This window comes from Canis aureus, chromosome 8 (genome assembly GCF_053574225.1).
Source record: "Canis aureus isolate CA01 chromosome 8, VMU_Caureus_v.1.0, whole genome shotgun sequence".
NCBI classification, from domain to species: Eukaryota; Metazoa; Chordata; class Mammalia; order Carnivora; family Canidae; genus Canis; species Canis aureus.
In genome coordinates, this window is record NC_135618.1 from 20683175 (window position 1) to 20708738 (window position 25564).

The following is a 25564-nucleotide window of genomic DNA, read 5'->3' on the forward strand; positions in this document are numbered from 1 at the left end:
ATTAATAGGAAGAAGTATACTTCCCAACTCATTTTATAAGGCTAGCCAGTATTACCCTGATACTGAACCAAAGACAATATATTTAAAAGGAAAAAAGCTTAAGGCCATTATCTCTAATGTACTTAGACACCAGAATCTTCCAACAAAATGTTAGCAAACTAAATCCCACAATGTATGAAAATAATTATATACTATGACTAAGTGATTTATTCCAGGTATACAAAGCAGTTTCAACATTTGGAAATCAGTGTAATCCAAAATGAACTCACATTCACATTTAAAAACAACAAAAAACTTCGGTAAGTTTTTCAAGGGAATTACTTCAATTTGATATGGAGCATCCACAAAAAATCTGCAGCTAATGTTACACTTAATGGTGAAAGACTTGACGCTTTTCCCCTACATTTGGGAACATGGCAAGGATATCCACTCTCACCATTCTTATTCAATGAGTACTAGAAATTCTACCCAATGTAATACAGCAAAAAAAAGAAAAGTCATTCCGATTGTTTTGGTTGGGTTTTTAAATTTTATTTCATTAGCTATAATATCCTAAAATAGTACCAAATAATGGAAGCAAGACTAGTCATTCTCATTTACAATTTTAAAGTGAATGGGATGCCTGAGTGGCTCAGTCAGTTAAGTGTCTGACTCTTGATTTCAGCTCAGGTCATGATCTCAGGGTTGTGAGATCAATCCCTGCACTGGGCTCTGCCCTGAGCATAGAGCCTGCTTAAGATTCTCTCCCCCTATCCCATCTTTCTCTCTCTCTCTCTTTCTCTCCCTCTCTAAAAGAAAAATAAAAGATAAAGTAAATGGCCACAGGATTTCACCATAAGCTGTTTGGGAGGTTGTTTTGTTTTGATAACTAATGTTTTTTTTTTTTTTTTTTTGATAACTAATGTTTGAGCAGTTTCTGAATCAATTTAGCTTTAAGGACTAGCCGTTGAATTTTTGCACATGATTTTATATGTAGAAAATCCTAAGGAATATACAAAAAAGTCTTACAACTAGCAAATGATTTAAGCAAGGTCACAGGATATAGAATCAACATACAAAAATCAATCTGATCTCTATTACTAATGAACATATGGTAACTTAAAAACATTAACATAATCATTCCAAAGAATATGAAATACTTAGGTTTATGTTGAACAAAATGTACAGGATCTGTATGCTGAAAATCACAAAATGTTTATGGAAGAAGTTAAAGAAGAAAGACTTAAATAGACATACTATGTTCATAGATTGGGAAAACTCAACATAGGAAAGATTCAGTACCCCTCAAATTGATCTGGTTTAATGCACTCCTATCAAAATCCCAGCAAAGCTTTTCATAGACATAGACAAGCTTGTTTTAAAACTCAGAATGAAAAAAAAAATAAAACTCAGAATGACACAGTCACTAGAATAAATAATACTGAAAAAACAGAGAGGAATCATTCTGTATGATAATAAGACTTACTATAAGGCTACAGTAATCAATAAAATGTGGTATTAGTAAAGCAGTAGACCCCAGAATAAAGAACTGACACCCACACAAATATCCTGAACTGATTTTTGACAAAGGTGCAATTCAATGAAGAAAGGGTAGTCTTTTCAACAAATGGTGCTGGAGCAATTGAATATTCATAAGCCAAAAAAAAATCTTAATTAAAACTTACATCGTATGCAAAAGTTAACTCAAAATGGATCATGGGTTTAGATGTAAAATACAAAAAAGAAAAAAATCCTTGAGGCTCCGTGATTAGGCAAAAAGGCTTTAGACTTGATACCAAAAGTATGATCCATAAATGAAAGACTGGTAAGTTGGATCTTGTCAAAATTAAGACTTTTGCTCTGTGAAAAGATAAGTTACAGATTAGTAAAATATTTGCAAACCACATATCTGACAAGAAATAGTATATAAGAATATATTAAAAACTCAAAAAATACAACAGTAAAAGAAACAATTAGAATGAGCAAAAGACATGGACAAAATTTTACCAAAGAAGATATGCATATGGCAAACACACATATGAAAGCATGTTCACCACTACTAGTGGCCATCAGTGACATACGAATGTAAACCACAATGAGATAGCACTGCACATCTATCAGGAAGGTTTAAAATAAAATAGTGACTACACAAAATGCTGGTTGTGTAAAATGGTATACAGCCACACTAGAAACCAGTTGTTACTTCTTTTAAACAAAACATACAAAGCCATATGACCTGGCAATTGCACTACTGGACGGTTATCCCAGATAAATGAAAGCTTCCGATCACAAACCCACAAAGGTTCATAGCAGCTTTATTTGTAATAGCCCAAAACTGGAAACAACCTAGATGTCATTCAGTAGGTAAGTGTTTAACAAGTTGTAGCAGCATATTCATAATTTAAAATACTAATCAGCAGCAAAAAGGAATGAACTGTTGATACTTGCAATAACTTGAATTTCTAGGGAATTGTGGTGTGTGAAAAAAACTAATCCCAAAAGGTTACCTACTTCATGACTTCACTTTTATAACAGTTTTGAAATGACAAAATTTTGGAAATGGAAAACACATTAGTGGTTACCAGAGGTGAGGGATAAGGTGTGAACATGGTTATAAAAGGACAACATGAGGGACACCTGGGTGGCTCAGTGGTTGGCCACCTGCCTTTGGTTCAGGTTGTGATCCCGGGATCCGGGAGAGTCCCACATCGGGCTCCCTGCGAGGAGCCTGCTTCTCCCTCTGCCTGTTTCTGCCTTCTCTCTGTGTCTCTCATGAATAAATAAATAAATAAAATATTAAAAGAAAAGAAACTTAAAAAGAAAAAGAGGACAACATGAGACATCCCTGTGGTTAAAGAACTGTTCTATATACTTGACTTTGGTGGTGGGTAAACAAAGCTACACTATAAACAAAATTATAAAGTGTAAAGTACACTGTTTGAAGTGTACACAGTTTCTCTATTTCTCATGAGTGCATATAAATTTCTAATCATCTCATTTAAAATTTCAATTTTAGGGCAGCCCGGGTGGCTCAGCAGTTTAGCGCCGCCTTCAGCCCAGGGCGCGATCCTGGAGTCCTGGGATCGAGTCCCGCATCGGGCTCCCGGCATGGAGCCTGCTTCTCCTTCTGCCTGTGTCTCTGCCTCTTTCTGTATCTCTCACGAATAAATAAATAAAATCTTTTAAAAAATTTTTTTCAATTTTAAAAATACTCAAAATTTTAAAAAAGTATAAAGTTTATTGTAGTAATCATTTTATAATATATATAAAATATATACACATATATCAAATCATTATGTCATATACCTAAAACTAATACAATGATATATGCCAATCGTATCTCAATTTTTAAAAATTAGGAAATTCAGGCTTCCACTTGGGATAAAGAAAGTTGGAAAAGCATTTCTTCACCATTACAACAATCTGAAAAGCCAGAATTTTTTTTTTTAAGATTTTATTTGTTTATTCATGAGAGACACAGAGACACAGGCAGAGGGAGAAGCAGGCTCCTCAAGGGAGCCCGATGTGGGACTCGATCCCAGAACTCCGGGATCAGCCCTGAGCAAAAGGCAGACCCCCAACTGCTGAGCCACCCAGGCATCCTGAAAATCTTTAAATTTACGTTTCTTAAATTAATCTGAGGGCTGAGATTGTGGGGTAACCAATAACCTGAAATCTAAGAAAAGACAAGTTCATCAAAGGAGAGACAGGATATAAGTACTGGCTTACCTGAGGCAGATGTCTCCAATGCCATATAATGTGGCAATAAAAACACGATGGGACGTCCCAGTGGCTCAGTGGTTGAGCGGCTGCCTTCAGCTCAGAGCATGATCCCAGGGTCCTGGGATCGAGTCCCAGATCGGGCTGCCTGTGAGGAGCCTGCTTCTTCCTCTGCCTGTGTCTCTGCCTCTCTCTCTGTGTTATCTCACAAATAAATAAATAAACAAACAAACAAAAAAGCCAAGCAAATGAAATCATCTAGAAGTAACAATTATGAAAGCCCAGTTGTGGGCTAGTTGAGAATATAGAACCCCTGACAGCACATAAGAAGTTTGCAACCACGTGCAGATTCTTCTTCAAGTATAGACCTCATCAGTACTTACAAGAAGGATTTGAGTGACAGGATGAGGTTCTGAAAAAGCTATCCTCCTTTCTTTTCTTTCTTTTTTTTTTTGTTTTTAACTCATGAGACACACAGAGAGAGAGAGAGAGAGAGAGAGGCAGAGACACAGGCAGAGGGAGAAGCAGGCTCCATGCAGGGAGCCCGATGTGGGACTCAATCCCAGGTCTCCAGGATCAACGCCCTGGGCTGAAGGCAGCACTAAAGGGCTGCGCCACCTGGGCTGCCTGAAAGCTATTCTCCTGATGCAGGCCTGGAAGAGAATAGTACCAGATATAGAAAAACAGAGAGGTTTCTCCAGATCCTTTTTCCCTATCTTCCTTAAGGAATACCAGCCTTAAGCTTCTGGGGGAAGAATAGCAAACCCTGTCACCTAGACAGGGCACTGATGAAGATCTACTGCAGTGAGGAGGGAAGAAAACAGAAACCTTCTAATCTAGGACAGGAGCAGGAAATACATCATGGGTCCACACCATTAGAAAGACCTTGTCACTGGGAACAGGAAAGGATCATTGAGAAAATCCCAACTGCTATCCAAGATACCCTGATATCCTGATATCCACAGTGCCTGTCTGGGAGGAAACAGGACAGCAGAGAATGCCCCTCTACCCTCTGCACTTCCTACCACAGGGTAATAAACATTCAATAACAAAAGCAGTTTACTGCTATCAGAGGAGCAAAAGCATGGAGAAAGGCCATGTCTGTATCACTTATCACCAAGCATAAATAAAGACTTAAAGATGAGCATGTAGCAGGTACTGAGAAAAATTCACCAGCAAACCAGTCTCCACCTTAACCACAAGGTAACACTAGAGAGATTTGAGATCTGTGCTGTGCTGAAGATAACCATAGCAATAATAAAATTCAATTCTAACTCAACTTCTGACTAGATTGACACAACCTCCATACTAAAAGTTAGGCAAAAGAAAACATCAATTACAGGCAAAAACTATATACCTTTGTCTCTATTGTCTCACACAAAATGTGTTTCAACAAAAATTATGAGAAATACAAAACAGCAAAGAAAACAGGAAGTTCCCTGGTAGAAGGAATATGATACCAGACAGAAATTATAACTATATAATTAACGAAAAACACTGACAATGGTAGAAATGGAGGTAATTATAAATTTCATTTTATCTTATTTACAAATGCCCCAAAATATAACTACCTAAAGCAAAAATAGTAGCATTGGTAGATCCAAAAGAAAGGAAGAAAGCAAATAAGCAAGCAAGAAGAAAGAAATCTATCATTACATATAGATTTCAATATTCTTCTCTCAGCAATTGATAGAACAAGTAGACAGAAAATCAGTAAGGATCCTAACAGTCCCAAACAGCATCGCCAATCAATTTACCTAATCAACATTTATACCACACTCCAGATAACAACTTTCAAATGCAGTTGGAACATTCACCAAAATAGACCATAATCAGAGACATAAAGCAAACCTTGACAAATTTAAAGGAACAGGCAGTTTTGAAGGTAAACTCTTGGAACATACCATATTTAAACTAGAAATTAACAATGAAAAGATACCAGCAAAATCCTCCAAAATATCTAGATGTTAAGCATTTCTAAATAACCCATGGTAAAAGAGGAAATCACGTGAAGAATTAGGAAATACTTTGAATTGTATGAAAATAAAAGCACAACATATTAAAATTTGTGGGATTGCTGTGGAAGCATTTAGAGGAAATTTTTTTTCATTAAATGTTTACATTAAAACAGAACAAAAATTTCAAACCAATCACTTAAACTTCTGTCTTAAGAAACTAGAGAAAAAAAAAAAAAAAAGAAACTAGAGAAAAGCAAATTAAACCTAAATCTGGCAGAAGAAATGAATAAGAACATAAATGAATGAAATTAAAAGCAAAAAAAAAGGAGAACAAAACCCCAATAAAATCAAAGGCTGTTTCTTTGTTAAAAAGACAATAAAATTGGGATGCCTGGGTGGCTCAGTGGTTAAGCATCTGCCTTTGGCCCAGGGCATGATCCTGGAGTCCTGGGATCAAGTCCCACATCTGGCTCCCTGCATGGAGCCTGCTTCTCTCTCTGCCTGTGTCTCTGCCCCTCTCTTTCTGTGTCTCTCATGAATAAATAAATAAAATCTTTAAAAAAAAAATACAATAAAATTGATAAGCCTCTAACCAGACTCAACAAGAAAAACAAAAGACACAAATTACAAATGTCAAGTGTAAAAGGAAGAACATTACCTACCCATAGACAGTGAAAAGTTAATAAAGGCATGGAGAGCTCTTTGGGCCATAAATTCAACAACTAACATGAAATGCATAAGATTCCTAAAGGATACAAACCAGCAAAGAAAAAACAGATCACCTGAATAGTTCTATAACTTTAAAATAGGTTGAATTATATTTAAAAACCTTAAAAAAATAATTAGAAAAACAACTTGAGGCCTAGGTGGCCTTTTTGGAGAATTCTACCAAACTGTATGTAGAGAATCTTAACTATAGGAAACAAACTGAGGGTTGCTGGAGGGGAGGTTGGTGGGAATGGGGTAATTGGGTGATGGGCATCAAGGAGGGCACTTGATATAATGAGCAGTGGGTGGTATATGTAACTGATAAATCACTGAATTCTACCTCTGAAGCTAATAATACACTGTATGTTAATTAAATTGAACTTAAATAAAAAATTTGAAAATTTTTTTATAATTAACTATATTAAAAGATTAAAGAGGGAAAACTATGATTATCCCAAGAGAAGTAAAAGCTCTTTGACAAAATTTAACCTCCATTTATGAAAAAAAAGAAACTTCTCAGAAACTAGAAATAGACAAGAACTTCCTCAACATGATAAATGGCATCTTTAGCTAATATTATGCTTAATAGTGACAGACTGAATGCTTTCCCCCTAAGATCAGGAATAAATAAGCTAAAGATATCCATTCTTATTAATCTTATTCATTACTGTACTTCAGGTCCTAGCCAGTGCAATAAGACAAGAAAAAGAAATAAAAGGCCAATATATAGGAAAGGAAGAAATAAAACTATCTCTATTCAGGGCAGCCCCGGTGGCTCGGGGGTTTAGTGCCACCTTCGGCCCGGGGTGTGATACTGGAGACCCAGGATTGGATCCCCTGTTGGGCTCCCTACATGGAGCCTGCTTCTCCCTCTGCCTGTGTCTCTGCCTCTCTCTGTGTATGTGTCTCTCATGAATAAATAAATAAAATCTTTAAAAAAAAACGGGGGGGGGGGGGACAGCCCGGGTGGCTCAGCGGTTTAGCACCGCATTTGGCCCAGGGCGTGATCTTGGAGGCCCGGGATCGAGTCCCATGTCAGGCTCCCTGTGTGGAACCTGCTTCTCCCTCTGCCTGTGTCTCTGCCTCTCTCTCTCTGTGTGTCTCTCATGAATAAATAAATAAAATATTTTTAAAAAACTACTAGAACTAATAAGTGAGTTTATCAAGGTCTCAGGGTCCAAGACAAAAAAAAAAAAGATATTTCTTTATGCTAGTAATATGCAACTGGAAATTTTTAAAAGTATCATTTACAATAATAAAAAAATAAATAATTAGGTCTAAATGTTACAAAATATATGCAATATTTGTATGTTTTAAACAATGAAAAACTGATAGAAATCAACAAAGATCTAAAAAATGGAGTGATACATCATGTTCATGAATTGAACAACAGAATATTATTAAAATACTAGTTTTCTCCAAAATGGTTAAGAGATTCAATGCATTTCAATTAACAACTTTTCCCTAAAATAACTAATAATAATTTTTTTGGCAGAGGGGAGGTAAGTAAGTAGAATAGCCAAAACAATTTGTGTAAAGAATAAAGCTTAAGCCTTGCTGCTGTGGACTGTGGGCCACCGGGGTCGGTGAAACATCTCAAGATGACTGGGTGAAAACTTGCTCTAAAAACCATTGACTGGGTAGCTTTTGGGGAGATCATACCCCGAAACCAGAAGGCCATTGCCAACTCCCTGAAATTCTGGAATGAGATGCTTACCTCCAGGTTGGCTACTCTTCCTGAGAAACCACCTGCTATTGACTGGGCTTACAACAAGGCCAATGTGGCAAAGGCTGACTTGGTAGATGACTTTGAGAAGTTTAATGCCCTGAAGTTTCCTGTGCCAGAGGATAAATACACTGTCCAGGTGGATGCTGAGGAAAAAGAAGATGTGAAAAGCTGTGCTGAGTTTTTGTCTCTCTCAAAGGCCAGGATTGAAGAATATGAAAAAGAGCTGGAGAAGATGAAGAACATAATTCCATTTGATCAGATGATCATTGAGGACCTGAAAATTAGACAAGACAAGAAAAATTAGACAGAAACCAAATTAGACAAGAAGAAATATCCCTATCGGACTCACAAGCCAATCGAAAATTTATCAACTTGAGTTGGGGTGAAAGCCCTTTCCCTCATCTTATAAACGTTGGACATTAAAAATAATGATATGGAAAAAAAATAAAGCTTAAGGACTCATACTACCTGAATTATAGACCTACTGTACTGCTTTCAAAAGTGTGACAAATGTGGTATTAAAGAAAATATAGACATAAAGATCAATAAAACAGACTAGAGGCTTAGAAATAATCCCATATGTCAAGTGATTTTCAACAAAGGTACAAAGACAATTCAACGGAGAAAGAACACTCTTCAACAAATGGTGCCAAAACAATTATATATCCACACGCAAAACTTAAATGTCAATCCATACTTTGTACCCTATACAAAAATTAACTCAAAATGGATCATAGACCTGGTTCCTCAAAAAATCAAAAATAGAATTACCATATGATCCAGTAATTCCACTCTGGGGTATTTATCCAAAGAATACAAAAACAAGGGATGCCTGGGTGGCTCAGTGGTTAAACATCTGCCTTCAGCTCAGGCTCAGGGCATGATCCCGGAGTCCTGGGATCGAGTCCCACATCGGGCTCCCTGCATGGAGCCTGCTTCTCCCTCTATGTCTCTGCCTCTCTCTCTCTGTGCCTCTCATGAATAAATAAATAAAATCTTAAAAAAAAAAGAATACGAAAACACTAATTTGAAAAGATACATGCACCCCATGCTTATTTCAACATTTACAATAGCCAAAGTATGGAAACAGCCCAAATGTCCATCCATAGATGAATGGATAAAGATGTGATACACACACACACACACACACACACACACACACACACTGGAATATTATTCAGCCATAAAAAGAATGAAATCTTACCATTTGCAACAACATGGATGGATCTACAGGGTATAATGCCAAGCGAAATAAGTTAGAGAAAGAAAAATACCATATGATTCCACTCACATGTGGAATTTAAGAAACAACAAATGAACAAATATAAAAAGAGATTACCCCCCCCCCAAAAAAAAAGATTCTTAGCTTTAGAGAACTTACGGTTTCCAGAGAGGTGGTGAATAAGAGGATGGGTGAAATAGCTGTGGGGGATTAAGGAGTACACTTATCATGATGAGCACTGAGTAATATACAGAATTGTTTAATCACTATATTGTACACCTGTAACTAATATAAAACATTGTGTTAACTATACTAGAATTAAGATTTTAAAAATAATAAATAGGGATCCCTGGGTGGTGCAGCGGTTTAGCGCCTGCCTTTGGCCCAGGGCGCGATCCTGGAGACCCGGGATCGAATCCCACATTGGGCTCCCGGTGCATGGAGCCTGCTTCTCCCTCTGCCTGTGTCTCTACCTCTCTCTCTCTCTCTGTGTGTGACTATCATAAATAAATAAAAATTAAAAAAAAATAAAAATAAAAATAATAAATAAAACAAAGCCATAAAACTTTAAGAAGAAAACATAAGGGAAAGAAATCCTGTTGACCTTGACTTATGCAAAGGTTTCTTACATTAAAGGCCCAAAAGGCGGGGGCACCTGGGAGGCTCAGTGTTGAGCGGCTGCCTTTGGCTCAGGGGTGATCCAGAGTTCCTGGGATCAAGCCCTGCATCAGGCTCGCCACAGGGAGAGTGCTTCTCCCTCTGCGTATGTCCCTGCCTCTTTCTCTGTGTTTCTCACTAATAAATAAATTTTAAAAATCTTTAAAAAAATAAAGGCCTTTTTTAAAAAAAAAGTGATACATTGGATGTCATCTGGGGGGCACCTAACTGGTTCAGTGAGCAGAGCATGTGACTCTAGATCTTGAGGTTGTGAGTTGAACCCCACATTGGGCAGAGAGCCTACTTAAAATAAATAAATAAATAATTCTTTAAAAATTTTAAGAAATTCTGCTCTTCAGAAGTCTCTGTTATAAGAATGAAAAGACACGGTCTGGAAAATTATTTGCAAATCTCATGATGTACAATAAAGGATTTATATCCAAAATACATAAATAACTCTCGAATTGAATAGTAGGAAAACAACACAATTTTTAAAAAAATGTGTAAAAGATTTTAACAGACACTGTCAAAGATTATATTTGAGTGGCATAAAAGTACATAAAGATGGTCACACATTATTAGTCACATTATAGTCACATTTACATTTCCGTAAATTAAAATCTCAGTGAGATGCTCCATATCTCTTAGAATCGCCAAAATTAAGATTGTTTGGACAATCCCAAGTTCTTGCAAGAATATAACCTAACCTTAACTCTCACACATCGCTGTTACGAATTCAAAGTTGTACAACCACTGTGGAGCCAGTTTGGCAGTTTCTCATAAAGTTAAATGCACACTTACCACGTGACCCAGCAACCCCCCCCCCCCCCCTTCTAAGTACTTATCCAGGTGAAAGGAAAACTTAGCTTCACACAGAGATTTCACACGAGTGTTTATAGTGGTTTTATTCGTAACCACAAAACTGGAAAAAAACTCCAATGTCCTCAAAATGAAGAATGGATAAACAATAGGACACCTGCATTCAACCAAACACAAGTAATAGAAAGGAGACCATATATGCAACAGCATAGTGGAATCTCAGATGCATTACGCTGAGTGAAAGAAGCCAAAAATAAAAGGTTACGTATTATATGATTCCATTTATGGAAGAGTCTTGCAAAGGAAAAACTTAGAGGGATGGAAAAGAGACCAGGGGTTTCGAGAGGCTTGCCTTTGGCACCAGAGAGGCCTAGCTGGGCTGATCACCCTTCTGAACCTTGCTGAAGATCAACAACTTCAGAAGATTGTTAGCAATGCAGAAAGTAACAGCATCTGTCCCACGGAAGGGAAACCCTTCCCTGCCTCTCTTGCCCCCCACCCCCCACCCCTCACCCCCCATAATTCCATGATCCAGAAAAAGGCCCTAATGAAATCCTCCCAACAGTTCCCAGGGCACTGCGAGGACTCGAACCCCGGCCCGTGTGGCAGCGGCCGTTCCGCGCGCGGTTCCGGGGAGCACTCGCGGGAGTCTCGGCCCCAGCCTCCCCCGCAGCCGGGCCGTGCGGCCCCGGGCGCTCACCCGGCGGGCCGAGGCCCCTCTCCCCCCGCGCCCAGTCCGGGCGCGGCGGCCCCGAGCGCGCACCGCGAGCGCGGGAGCCCGCGGCGGGGCCTCCGGACGCCGGCCGAGCGCAGCCGCCCGGGGCCCGCGGGGAGGCGCGCGGGGAGGCGCGCGCGGAGCCGGCTCCCGCCGACCGGTGGCGGGCCTGGCGCGCCGCCGCGCGGGCTGTCCGGCTCCGCAGCCCGGCCGAGCGCCGCTGCTCGCGCGCCTCCGGAGGGCAGCGGGCCCCGCCGCCGGCCCCGCCCGATGGCGAGGCTGCGGGACCGCCTGCTCCGCCTGGCGCTCGCGATCCGGTCCCTGCTCTTCTGGTCGCTGGTCTACTGCTACTGCGGGCTCTGCGCCTCCATCCACCTGCTCAAACTTTTGTGGAGCATCGGCAAGGGCCCCGCGCAGACCTTCCGGAGGGCGGCCCGCGAACACCCTCCCGCGTGTCTGAACGACCCCTCTTTGGGCACCCACTGCTACGTGCGGATCAAGGTGAAGGCCGGCGCGGGCCCCGCGGGGCCGGGAGGGAGCGCGGCGGCCGGGGGCGCGGGGCGCGGGGCTGCCCCTGCCGAGACGGCGCTCCCGGGGCTCGCGGCGGGGACGGGGACGGGGACGGCGCCCGGGGCAGGCGGGGCGCGGGGCGCGGGGGGCGCGGGGCGCGGGGCGCGGGAGGGGTCGGGGCCGCGCGCGCGCGCCTGTGCGGGAGCGCCCGAGAGCTTCCCCAGCGGGGTCCTCGGGACACACTACTGCCTCCCCCCCCCCCCTCCGCCGCAACCCCCTGTAAGGCAGAGCGCTCTCCTGTCACCTTTTTGCCCTTTAGAGCTCAGACCGGCGGTAGGGAGTTGGTGCTGGTGGTGCCCTGTACTGTCTCCTGGGGCTGCCTTGCCCACCTTCTAGAGGCTGAAAGAGTAAATAGAATAAGTCATTGGAAATAGGACTTTATTCAGAGTAGCAGAAGGGAGCCTTCACGGATGACCTAACCAGCATGAAACAATAAATACATGGTGTACGTTTGTGGGCAAGGAAACAGACGTGGGAAGCCAGAGACCAAAGGAATGGAATAAAAAGTAAATGTCAACCATGCATTGAGACTGGAACCGTGCGTGCTTGTCCCAAGCCACCTGGCAGCCCACGGATATTCCATTTCCTGAGGCTCCAGGTGGTGACGGGATATGGCCCTTCATGATGCACCCTGCAGTCTGACTCACAGGCCTTTCAAAAGTAGCCTCACATGAGGGGATATTTATGTCACCAAGTGCAGGATTCCTATTAGGAGCTAATTGTCCAGCTGCTAGAGTTCAAAAGACCAAGGGCACATTTTTCTTATCCTTATTCGGCCTGCGGTTGGTATGAGAATGAAATGAATTGATATTTGTAAAACGAGAGGCTTCAAAAACAACAACAACAACAACAAATAAAACCTTAGAGCAGTGCCTAGTGCACACAGTAAGTGCAATAAGGTATTCGTTCCCTAAATCCAATCAAGTGGCGGAGACTCATCACCAATAAAAGAAGTTATTGAACTTCTGGAAGGGCATTCTGCAGTTGAGGGCAAAGTCAGGTTAGTTATCTTGGTTCCAACCTGAGGAGGAAGAGCAGGAAAAAAGAGCCATCTGGAATTCCTTGTAATGCTCTTTTCCTCTTACTCTGGACACCTAAAGAGTTTCCCCAGAGACAGAACCAAGGAGTGGAAAGAACATTGTCCTGTAAGGTAGGACAAAATGGGGTTCTGGTCACAGCCCTGCACACAATCACCTTTATGAGCCATGTTAATATCTTTGGACTTTAGTTTCCAAATACGTAAAAATGATGGGGTTGCATTAAATGACCTTTTAGGATTTTTTTTACATCTGAAAACCCTCTTGCTTGGGTTACCTGATATAAAACTCAGTCTCTGTGCTCATCTTTTGGTTCTTGGTCTCTTTCTTCACTTCTTTTTTTTTTTTTTTTGGTTTTCTTCTTGGTTTTTTCTCCATTTTCTTCTTTATAGTTTGTTTTGTATCTGCTGTATTCCTGTCTCACCCCCATGCTGTTTATTTTCCTTGGGCAGTCTTGTCTCCCACATGCAGAGAGAAGTCTTGAGCACTCAGAGAATTCTGCTGTTAGAAATACATTGACATGACATGAGCAGGAAGCAAGGGGAGCTGTACATGCAACTCCCAACTTAAAATAATAATGTGGGAAGGAGAGAACTAAAAATAAGAAAAGGAGGTGTGAATTATATAACTGATGGCACAGCTCTTGACGGGCAAGCTGAGAAAAGTACGTGACTAGGAGGTAAACATGGCAGGAATATAAATTCAGATCAGAATTATTTACATGTCCTGTGGAATTTGGATGAGATGAAATGTGACACATCAGGAAGATGAAAGTCACAAATTGTGACATTGTTCCAGAGGCCTGTAACATATAAATTGACCTTGTAAGTAGAACAAGAAGGGAAGGTACTATAAAGGGAATGCCGACAAAAGTAAATATAATTTACTCTATTAATAAATCATGTTTTTTTTCTTTTTGAAATTTAATATTTATTTTATTTCATGATATTAAAGATAACGCAAGTGTACTTTCTTCTTGAATCAAGTGGAAATGCTAAATGCACTACTTTTGGCAAAATAACACTAAAATTCCATACCCTCTATTTTCTACTGCAGGATTCGGGGTTAAGGTTTCATTATGTTGCTGCTGGTGAGAGAGGCAAACCACTTATGCTGCTGCTTCATGGATTTCCAGAATTCTGGTAAACTTACCAACCAACTTTTGATTTTGCATTAAGGACTTGGCTTATCACAGTGTCATTTTCTTATGACTTTTAATCGACCTTACTTTGTGATCTCTTACCCAATTATCCTTCCCAAATGTTCCTGAATCACAGGAACACTTTGCCTTCTATTCTAAAGAACAATGCATGGTACCAGGTTAATTTTCTTTTTCTTTTGTTTTTCTTTTTCTTTTTGAGAATTAAAAGAAGTATGGTTTAATGTTTCAGATTTCTGAACCAGCTACAAAACAGTTTTTATACTATTTACTGTGGACCAAATGCCACATTGGGTAGGGAAAGGAAATTGAAAAGAAACCAAATGTATAGAGTGCCTATTATCTGGAAGGTCTGAGCGAAGCCTTAGGTAAAGGGGAGGTGGAGAAAGAAGAGGACTCTTGGAGACTGAAGATGAACTATTTTCTGTGCATGTAGCAATAGGCTCATATGAATGCAGGATAAATTAAGGACCTAAATATTTCACATTAGGAAGAAACCTATAACCAAAAATATACAGTTGCTAGGTACTTAAGAGAAAATGTTCTGTTCTCCTTTGAACCTCGCAGAGTCAAGTAAGTACAAATGAAAACAACATACGATTAAACTTTTAAAACACGAATATCTTTTTAAAAGATGCTGCCTATGGTTGTGAAAAGAAGACTAGATTTTTGGTAACAGTGCTATGATCTTGAGATAGTTCACGAACTAAATGTAAAGAAATTGATGAAAAATAATCCTATTCTCTGAGCCGACTGCAAGGCAGGATATGTGGTATCTTTTGAAAGGCCTGGGGTAATGCCCTGTCCCCAGATTTCTCCCTTATTATCACTCTTAACACCTAGAATTTCACCATTATATATTCTGCACCTCCTTCACAGTTTTAATGATCCTGTGTTATCCAAAGTCCTGATTTAAAATGCATCTAGCTCTGAAAAAGATCTGATCCTGATACACCTTAGTTAATACTTTATCAGTGAAAGAGACTTTATAGTAAATACATTGAGAATGCTAGTGCATGAGGAAGTATTAGGCATTGAAGAAAAGACTGGAGCATGGCAACCTCATCATTTTTCCAGAGCAAAAAGTCTATAGATGTCTTTTTCTGAGATTTTTCCCCTCATGAAGATTTTTCTCCCCTCTGTATTCGCCTGCATGAATAAACATAAGTCGTTTTCATGTTAAACTTTTATATGTTCTTCCATCTGGAGACAACTTAATTAGGTGGTAAACAGCCCAGTGCAATTCAGGCATATGTATGTGGACTCATTTAGTGGAGTGCTTGACATGATTGGCTCACAATAAAATGTAAGTCTGAAGCATTAGTCAAATCTGCATAAAGTAATGTAGGCGGTGAATTCTGGCTTAATCACTTACTCTGCAGGATCCTGCACAATCATCTGCAATAATCTTGCGGTGTTGTCATGAGGATAAAGAGAGTCAAAATATGCAGAAGGCCTTACATGTAGCCCCAGTGAATACTCAGTAAATGGTCATTTTCTTCCTTCACTTCCATTCACTCAGTGTGGAAATCCAGCACTAGCATCCGCCATGCATTTATTGATACAGTGCCTTTCAATGATAAAGTATTAGCTAAAGTGCACTGAGATTATATCTCTTTGAGAGCTAGCTGCATCAGGACTTTGGATGATACAAAATCTTCAACTCTAAAGGAGATGAAGAATATGTAATAGTAGAATTCTAGTTTTAAGAGTAATACTAATGAAGACATTTGGAGATAGGCCATTGTCCCACCAATAAAAAAATAATTTCTTGACTCTGCTGCTGCTCCTGCTAATTAACATTTACGGACCATTTACTGTGTGCCAGGCACTCTTCTAAGTGTTTTACATACATCATCTCATTTAAACATCATAGCTACCCTTCTAAAATTGGCAGCATCAGAAAGTAAGGCACACTTCATTTTTGAGCTTCAGGGCTGACCTCTCCTGCTGTCTTCAGTATATAGGAATGACAGTCTGATATCACACACTGATTTTCACCCTTCAAATTTCACACCTTACAGAAACATTCAAGAGAGTGTTAAAAGTTAGCTAACAATGTAAGAACACCTCACTCTAACATTTTGGATCATCATTCTAAATAAAATTCATGATCTGTTGGGGTGTGGTGGTTGATATTGAACTTTTTAATTTTTTAATTCTTAAAAATTTTATTTATTTATTTGACAGAGAGAGTGAGAGAGCACAAGCAAGGGGAGCAGCAGAGGCAGAGGGAGAAGCAGGCTCCCGCTGAGCAGGGAGCCCCGACTCGGGGCTCGATCCCAGGCCCTGAGATCATGACCTGAGCCAAAGGCAGACGCTTAACCAGCTGAGCCACCCACGTGCCCCGATATTTAACTTTTTAGAAAGAAAAGATTTAAAAGCTATTGTGTCTCTCAGCCTCATACAAACCCTGATACTTGTCCATGCTCTTTTCTCTTCTGGAACTTCACTTTATTACATGTGGAACAGTCTACCATGAAGATAAAAATAAACCTACAATTACTTCAGCCACTTGGTAATTGTTTCTAAGAAACAGCCAATAACAATGATATCCTTTTAATATAGGACAGTTGATACCTTCTGTCATATTTAAGAATACTTTTTTAAAAAATATTTTATTTGAAAGAGAGAGTGAGTGAGAGAGAGAGCACATGAGTGAGGGCAGAGAGAGAGAGGAAGAGGGAGAAGCAGACTTCCCTGCTGAGCAGGGAGCCTGACGTGGGGCTCGAACCCAGGACCCTGAGATCATGACATGAGCCAAGGCAGACGCTTAACTGACTGAGCCACCCAGGCACTCCAAGAACAATATTTTTGTACATTTTTCACAGCATTGTCTCATCATTTACTCTTCATAAGAGCCCTTTTGCAAAATAGAAATGCCTGGTGATTCTTGTACGTGTCCTTTAATCTTCAGTGGATGGGGCAGCCTGGGAAAGGCCCAGCACCTGTCCCTGGACATCAGCCCCATTTGCTCTAGCAAAGTTAAGTCTTGGTTGTGTTACTCCAGGAACACCCTTGCTATGATTTTTTTTTAAAAAACAACAGGGGATCTCTGGGTGGCTCAGTGGTTTAGCGCCTGCCTTTGGCCCAGGGTGTGATCCTGGAGTCCTGGGATCAAGTCCCACGTCGGGCTCCCGGCATGGAGCCTGCTTCTCCCTCTGCCTGTGTCTCTGCCTCTCTCTCTCTCTCTCTCTCTCATGAATAAATAAATAAAATCTTAAAAAAAAAACAACAATGAACCCTCATAACTCAGTTACTCAAAGAGCATATCGAATTAACTAAGCTCTGCTGGCCATTAATCTGAAAGCTACCCATTTGTTTAGGGAGAGTCGTAAAGCAGCTACATGGAGATTGCTGATAATCAGAATCCTGTTTAACTATGTCATACCCTAAACCAAGACCACTATGTTGAACCTTTGTCTTTCCTTCCATTCAGACTGTCACCTGTTAGGAGTGACACTATCACCTATTAGGAGTCTAGTCAATTCCATTCAGGAAAAAGTCAAATAAAATCAGAGTTTAGGATAAAGCTGTTTTGATTAAGCCACTTCAAGTCTCTCTCTTGGCTTCTCTTTTTTCAAAATCCCCTTCTCTTTCATTTCTGTCTCCTTTAAAAGCCAAAACAACAAAGCAAAGCAAAAATCTCAAACCAATTTAAGCTTTTAAGTGTAAATATTATCCTATTAATCAAGTTTTGCCTAAATACACATTAAATTATGAGCTTATTTGTAGACCAAGTAGGTCAGAATATTTGATACTTTAAAAAAGTAGTCATCAATTGGCAATGTATGTAAAAATGATTTTAAACAGAAAAGCGCAGGATGCCTGGGTGGCTTCACCTCAGCGTGTGGCCCAGGGGTCCTGGGATCCAGTCCCGCATCGGGCTCCCTGCATGGAACCTGCTTCTGCCTCTCTCTCTGTGTGTCTCTCATGAATAAATAAATAAAGTCTTTAAAAAATAAACAGAAAAGCACTATACAAATGCAATATATGATCTGCATTTATCATCAACACCTAAGAATAGCTGTTGAGAATTGGTGACATTTAATATTAGATGTTACATGGAAACAATATGAAATTCTGGGTCTTCTTTCTTAAAATCTAAAGGAAACATCAAACAAGATCTGCATCTCTGAGACTGTTAGCTAAATTATCCCAAAATAAAGTTGTTTGTCAGGAGATGGTTTTTTCTCCCACTCTCTCTCCACCTCAATTTGCATCGCTTTTAAAAATATTTGGAGCTGATGCAGGCAGTTTCTTTGAGTTGTCTTCATCACCAGCTGTATGGAATGCATTCGTCATTACTCAAGTGCTGAGGCCAGGGAGGGCTCTTGGTACACACAGCTGAGCATAGTCTGATGACTAGGCCCTTTTCTCTGTTGTGAAGGGGAAAAGGATATTCTACATTTGAAGGTGGCTATCATGGTAAATCGGAAGCCCTCTTATGTCAAGAGTAATCACTAGGAAGGGGGTTATTTTTAGCAGTGTCTCTGCTATTACCTAAGGGTACTAGAAAAAAAATGGATGAAAATAGCTAGCTTTATTTGTCATATTTTTAAGAGTCACTGATTTTTTTTATGTAGGCTCCACACCCAACATGGGGTTTGAACCCACAACCCTGAGATCAAGCATGCTCTACAGAATGAGCCAGCCAGGCACCCCTGAGTTACTGATTTTGCAAGATGTTTCATTCCTGGGTCAGGGGTTCGATTTTGTTTAATATCATATGAATGAAATGCCCATCAGTCTATCTCTGGGGTGATCTCTTTTTCAGTTTAAAGTGTGAATCAAATATGCAAAGAAAGTATGAATTCAAATATGTGCTCAAAAATTTATTTATGAATTCTGGAAAGGTTACATTTAAGAATTTTTGGCAATTTATTATAATAGCTGCCCTGTTTCTTTCTTTCTTTTTTTTTTTTTAAAGATTTTATTTATTTATTCATTAGAGACACAGAAAGAGAGGCAGAGACACAGGTAGAGGGAGAAGCAGGCTCCATGCAGGGAGCCCGATGTGGGACTCTATCCCAGGGCTCCAGGATCACGCCCTGAACCAAAGGCAAGCGCTTGCTTAATTGCTGAGCCACCCAGGCATCCCATCTGCTGCCCCGTTTCTTAGAAATATTTAAGATATTGTTTGGTTCCTCTCATGGATAATATCAATAGTTGAATTTATTTGTAAGGCAATTTAAATTATTAATAAGAGAATGAAATATGCAGGTATTATGTTTGCATACTCTCTAATGCGATTTTAAATGTAAAATATCGCAGGATTCTACACACTACTTTGAGTCAAATTTCTACCTTGAAATCTCTAACTACATGAAATCTAAATGAAGACCCAGATACTTAAGATATTAAAACAATGCATATTTTCTTTTTTTTTAAAGATTTTATTTATTTATTCATGAGAGACACAGATAGAGAGAGAGGCAGAGACACAGGCAGAGGGAGAAGCAGGCTCCATGCAGGGATCCCGATGTGGGACTTGATCCCCGGACTCCAGGATTAGGCCCTGGGCTGAAGGCAGTTGCCAAACTGCTGAGCCACCCAGGGATCCCCAACAATGCATATTGACTATAAATTCCCCAACGGGAACTTGGGGACTTTAGTTGTCCCCACCAGTTAGCCAAATTGTGAATGCTATGAAAAAGTTCTTGAAGGAAATTGAAAGTGCTACTCCAGTGAACACACAAATGATAAGAAAGTGAAATAATCTTATTTTTTGAGATGGAGAAAGTTGTAGTGGTCTGGACAGAAGATCAAACCAGCCAACACATACTTCGGCCAAAGCCTACTCCAGAGCAAGTCCCTAACTCTCTTCAATTCTGTGAATACTCAGAAAGGTGAGGAAGTTGCAGGAAAAAAGTTTGAAGCCAGGAGAGGTTGATTCATGAGGTTTAAGAAAATAAGTCATCTCCATAACAGAAAAGTGCAAGGTGAAGCAGCAGGTGCTGATGTAGAAGCTGCAGCAGGTTACTCAGAAGATGTAACTCAATTCATGAAAGTGGCAACAATAAATTTTCAATGTAGATGAAATAGTCTTATATTAAAAGAAGATGCTTTCTAGGACTTTCTTAGCTAGAGAGGTTAATGCCTGGCCTCAAAGTTTCAAAAGACAGGCAGACAATCTTATTAAGGTGACTTAAAGTTGACGCCAATGCTCATTGATTATTCTGAAAATCCTAGAGCCCTTAAGAATTATATCAAATCCATTTTGCCTGTTTTCATAAATGGAACAACAAAGCCTGGATGACAGCACATCTGTTACAACATGGTTTGCTGAATATTTTAAACCTACTGTTGAGAACCACTGCTCAGAAAAAGAAAGATTTCTTTCAAAATATTACTGCTCATTGATGGTGCACCTGGTCACCTGGTGTAGGAGCTCTGATGGAGATGTACAATGAAATTAATGTTTTTTTTTTCATGACTGCTAACACAATATCCATTGTGCAACCTTGCATCAAGTCTCATTATTTAAGAAATATATTTCATAAGGTTATAGTGTCATAGATAGTGATTCCTCTGATAGATCTGGGCAAAGTCAGTTGAAAACCTGGAAGAGTTGCCATTCTAGATGTCTTTAAGAACATTCATGATTCATGGCAAGAGGTCACAATGTCAATGTGAACAGGAATTGGAAGAAGTTGATTCCTACCCTCATGGATGACCTTGAGAAGTTCAAGACTGAAGTGGAGGCAGTAACTGCAGATGTGGTGGAAGCAGCAAGAGGACTTAAACATAGCAGTAGAGCCTGAAATGGGACTGAATGGCTACAATCTCATGATCCAACTTTGATGGATGAGAAGTTGCTTCTTATGGATGAGTAAAGAAAGTGATTCTTGAGCTGGAATCTACTCCTTGTAAAGATTCTGTGAAGGTTGTTGAAATGACAATAAAAGATTTAGAATATTACGTACATTTAGTTGATAAAGCAGCAGCAGGGCTTGAGAGGACTGACTCCAATTGTGAAAAAGTTCTGCTGTGGGTAAAACGTTAGTGAACAGCATCACATGCTACAGAGAAATGGTTTGTGAAGGGAAGAGAGTCAATCAATGTAGCAAACTTCATTGTTATCTCATTGTAAGAAACTGCCACAGCCACCCCAACCTTTAGCAGCCACCACCCTGAGCAGTCAGCAGCCATCAACACTGAGGCGAGACCCTCCAGCAAAAAAATTACAATTTGCTGAAAGTTCAGATAATGGTTAGCATTTTTTGTAGCATTAAAGTATTTTTTCTTTTTTTAATTTTATTATGTTTTTAATCTTAATTCTAGTGTAGTTAACATACAGTGTTATATTAGTCTTAGGTGTACAATACAGTGACTCAACAGTTCTATACAAGCAATACTTTTTATTTATTTATTTTTGAAAGATTATATTTATTTAGTTATGAGAGACACAGAGAGAGAGAGAGGCAGAGACACAGGCAGAGGGAGAAGCAGGCTCCATGCAGGGAACCTGACGTGGGACTCGATCCTGAGACTCCAGGATCATGCCCTGGGCCAAAGGCAGCACTAAACTGCTGAGCCACCGGGGCTGCCCTCAATACTTTTAAAATTAAGATATATACATTGTTTTTTAGACATAATGCTATTATACACTTAATTTACTACAATGTAAACAATAACTTTTTATATGCACTGGGAAACCAAAAATTCATTTAGCTTACTTTATTGTGATATTTGCTTTATTGTGGTAGTCTGGAACCCAACCTGCAATATGTCTGAGATTATGTCTGTAATTAGGGATTCAAGATAAGATGTTAGGCAGCGAAATTACATGACAGAGTTTGTGTTTTTGCGACCTCAGTCTGGTGTTGTATAAGATAGCGCTGAGGGGAATGAAATGCATATAGACCAATCAATAGGTTGTTGCATTAATGGAGGCCTGAATTAAGGTAATGATAGTAGGGATGGACAGGAAAAGTGATTAAATAAATATTTAAAAGGTTAAATCTGTAGAACTTTATTGATTGGGCATGAGGTAATCCCCGAAGAGGGAAGAGCTAGGCTCCAGTTACAAGGACATAAAAAAATCAATTGAAAATTTTAAGTAAAGCTAATGAGAAAATAATATCACATGTGTCGACAGATGAGTGTCTTTAAGGAAACCAACTGCTTTATTTGTTACAACCTAAAGACAAGATTAATAAGATTGCTATGACTTTGCTAAGAAATATACTTTTTAATAAACATTTTCAAATCTGTCTTAATCGGTAATGCTTTTGCAGATTTTCACAAATCATGGATATCCTAATAACAGATCAAAGATTTTGTAATCATGCATTATTACAAATATGTGTCTGACACTCTTCCTGATGACCTGTTGATGGAAAGTGCATGCTTTGTTTTATTGATCTTATTGCTTTGTGACAGTTCACATTGCAGTCTCTTTCACTATTGGTTTATATCTGAGATCCCTGTGTACCCTTGCCTATTGCACTCCAAAAATGTTTTCAGACAATTATCTCCCATTTGGCTTATGTCAGATAATTCTCTACACTGTTTCCATGAACAGATGTGCATGCAGATTCATTTTTTAAAATGCATATTTGGAGTTCCAAAATAGTCACTTTGAAAAATAGTCACTTTGAAAAATCCACATCTTTTTTTTTTTTTTTTTTCTATTTGTTATCCTATTTGTTTGAAGAAGAAAGTCTCATAGATCAGGAAGCCTGGCTGGCTCAGTTGGGAGAGCATGCAATTCTTTTTTTTTTTTTTTTTTTTTTTGAGAGCATGCAATTCTTAATCTCAGGGTTATATATTTGAGCCCCATGTTGGGTGCAGAGATTACTTAAAAATAAAATCTTTAAAAAGAGAGAGAGAGAAGAAATCTCATGGAAGAAAATCTCATGAATTTCATTTAATTCTGCAGTTTTATGATCAAGCACAGAGGGAATACCTGGTCCTGTGCAGGCCTTCAGGACTTGGCTGTAGCCCACTGACCATTCTTTTTTTTTTTTTTTTTTAAGATTTTATTTATTTGGGCACAAGTGGGGTGGTGGTTGGGGAGGAGCAGAGGGAGAGGGAGAAGCAGACTCCCCTCTGAGCATAGAGCCTGTGAGATCATGTGGAGTCTGTGAGATCATGAACTGAGCTGAAGTCAGACGCTTAACTGACTGAGCCACCCAGGCGCCTGCCCCTTAAATGTTTTTAATATCACACTTGCTTATACTCATTCAGGATCTTCTCTACAGAAGAATTTTGTTTTAGCTAACAGAGGTTTATCTTCAGCAGCTGTTTTATTGGATTCTTTCAGTGATCATCTTCTTAAAAATCTTTGACCTTTTTCATCCATAAGTAAACTGTTATTACTAAAATCTCAGAGCCCTATTTACAATGGAGTAAAGTGAGTAAAATCTACTTTTTAGGGAAATATATTTTCATCTCATAAATATTTTCAGAGAATCAAATGGTTTTGCGGTACAGAAGCATTTGTAAGTATGGATTCCCTGATAGCTGTAAGCATTATTTAAGAAAAGCCTACAAAAAAAAAAAAGAAAGAAAGAAAAGAAAAGAAAAGCCTACAAGATTAATTTCTCAAGTACATACAAAAGTATATTGGTTTTAGTATCAGATGTTTTGTAGTTTCTGTAGATACTGGCCCTTTGTTACACGCCACTGGAGCTGGTAAAAAACATTACAATAAATTTTTATAAAGAATGTCAGTGCTCCCTTTTGAAATACATCCCTTACTCTGGCTCACACACAGCTATATAACCTTTCTCAAAATAGATAGTTTCTTACAGTTGCCCACTTAGAAAAGCTGTAATGTTACTCTTTGGATTCGCTACTGTGGTCTTTTTAATGTTTCTTATTTCCTGCAGGTATTCTTGGCGTCACCAACTGAGGGAATTTAAAAGTGAATATCGAGTTGTAGCCCTTGATCTGAGAGGCTATGGAGAAACGGATGCTCCCATTCATCGAGAGAATTATAAATTGGACTGTCTAATTACAGATATAAAGGATATTTTAGACTCTTTAGGTAGGTCAGTTTTAAAGAAATAGTATTAATCCCTTTTAAGGAACTAACATTCAACAAATTGTGAATTGGTGACTTCATTTCTTGGAAGGAGGTGTTTTCCATTTACCTGAGCTGTTACTTGAATCCTGTCACCATGGTTTTGGGTATACCACTGAAAATATTTACAGGGGAAGTAGAAAATAATACATCCAGAACGACTATTCAGTCCACTAGCCAAGAATGACTTTGAAAATTTGCCTTTAAAAGTATTTCTGATGTGTGAAATTTATTATTTTCAGAACTAATTATTGGAAATTTGATCCTTATATTCAGAAGATTCATTTCTTCAGAACCCACATCTAAATCATTTAAAAATGTTATAAGTTGCAGAAGCACTTGCACTATCTTTCTTATGTTGATCAGCTGGTGCTACAACATTATTGTGTAACAGACTTGCCAAACTCAGGGGCTTATAGCCATAGGCATTCATTCATTCACATGCTTATGGAGTATGCAGATCAAGTATGGGCTCGACCCCTGGGTCTTTGCCTCAGGTTACAGGTCCTGCTGGACTTCTCCCTCTGAGTTGGGCTGGAACCCAAGCTAAAAGGGAATAACTACCTAGTGATAGCTCTTCGTCTTCTGACAATGGCAGAAATGGCTAGATGATGAGGTCAGCTGCAGAAGTGTATTTCAAGTTTCTGCTTGCAGCACATTCATCAAAGCAAGTCATATGCCTGAGTCCAAAGTCAAGTTATACTCCCACCATATGACTGACCCAAGCAAACCACATGGCTAAGTCTAACATCAAAGGGGTAGCAAGGTATACTCCTTTTATGGCAGTGGGGAGAGCGGGGGAGTAAATATTTTTTAACAATAATTGAATCCACTGGGCAGCTTTGGTGGCCCAGCGGTTTAGCGCCGCCTTCAGCCCAGAGCCTGATTCTGGAGACCTGGGATCGAGTTCCACATCAGGCATCCTGCATGGAGCCTGCTTCTCCCTCTGCCTGTGTCTCTGCCTCTCTCTGTGTGTCTGTCATGAATAAATAAATAAAATCTAAAAAAAAATAATAATAATTGAATCCACCACATTGCTTTTGATTAAAACCCAGCTGCTACCATGGTACGTTAATGGAGCTAATATAGTGAGAAACCCATGAAATCAAATTAAAGGCCTTTTCTACAGTAATCTGATGAGAGCAGAGATCAAGCCAATATTCTAAGAGGAGAAAAAGAAATGGATGAGGTCTGGGGGTGTCAATGCAGTGTTGTCATTTAGTCTGATTGCAATAAAATAGACTGAAAGACATTGATTTTC

The 25564-nt window shown here is 39.5% G+C and overlaps 1 protein-coding gene and 1 long non-coding RNA gene across 3 annotated transcripts in view; one reads left to right on the top strand and one right to left on the bottom strand.

The window, feature by feature from the left end:
- Positions 1–1382: 1382 nt before the first annotated feature.
- On the bottom strand, positions 1383–12429 carry LOC144318450 (uncharacterized). The gene is made up of 4 exons (XR_013384350.1): positions 12322–12429; positions 9476–9516; positions 3709–3894; positions 1383–1839 (listed from the first exon to the last, which is right to left on the bottom strand). It is a non-coding gene; the product is annotated as an uncharacterized LOC144318450 (long non-coding RNA).
- EPHX4 (epoxide hydrolase 4) overlaps positions 11716–25564 on the top strand; it is a 38492-nt gene continuing 24643 nt past the window's right edge. Inside the window, exons 1-3 of one of the 2 annotated variants that reach the window (XM_077905408.1) lie at positions 11716–12008; positions 14171–14256; positions 24110–24267. In XM_077905408.1, the coding sequence (XP_077761534.1) occupies positions 11778–12008; positions 14171–14256; positions 24110–24267 (475 nt within the window). In that variant the 5' untranslated portion in view covers positions 11716–11777. The remainder of the gene's footprint in view (positions 12009–14170; positions 14257–24109; positions 24268–25564) is intronic. The other variant, XM_077905407.1, reaches the window with a different exon arrangement.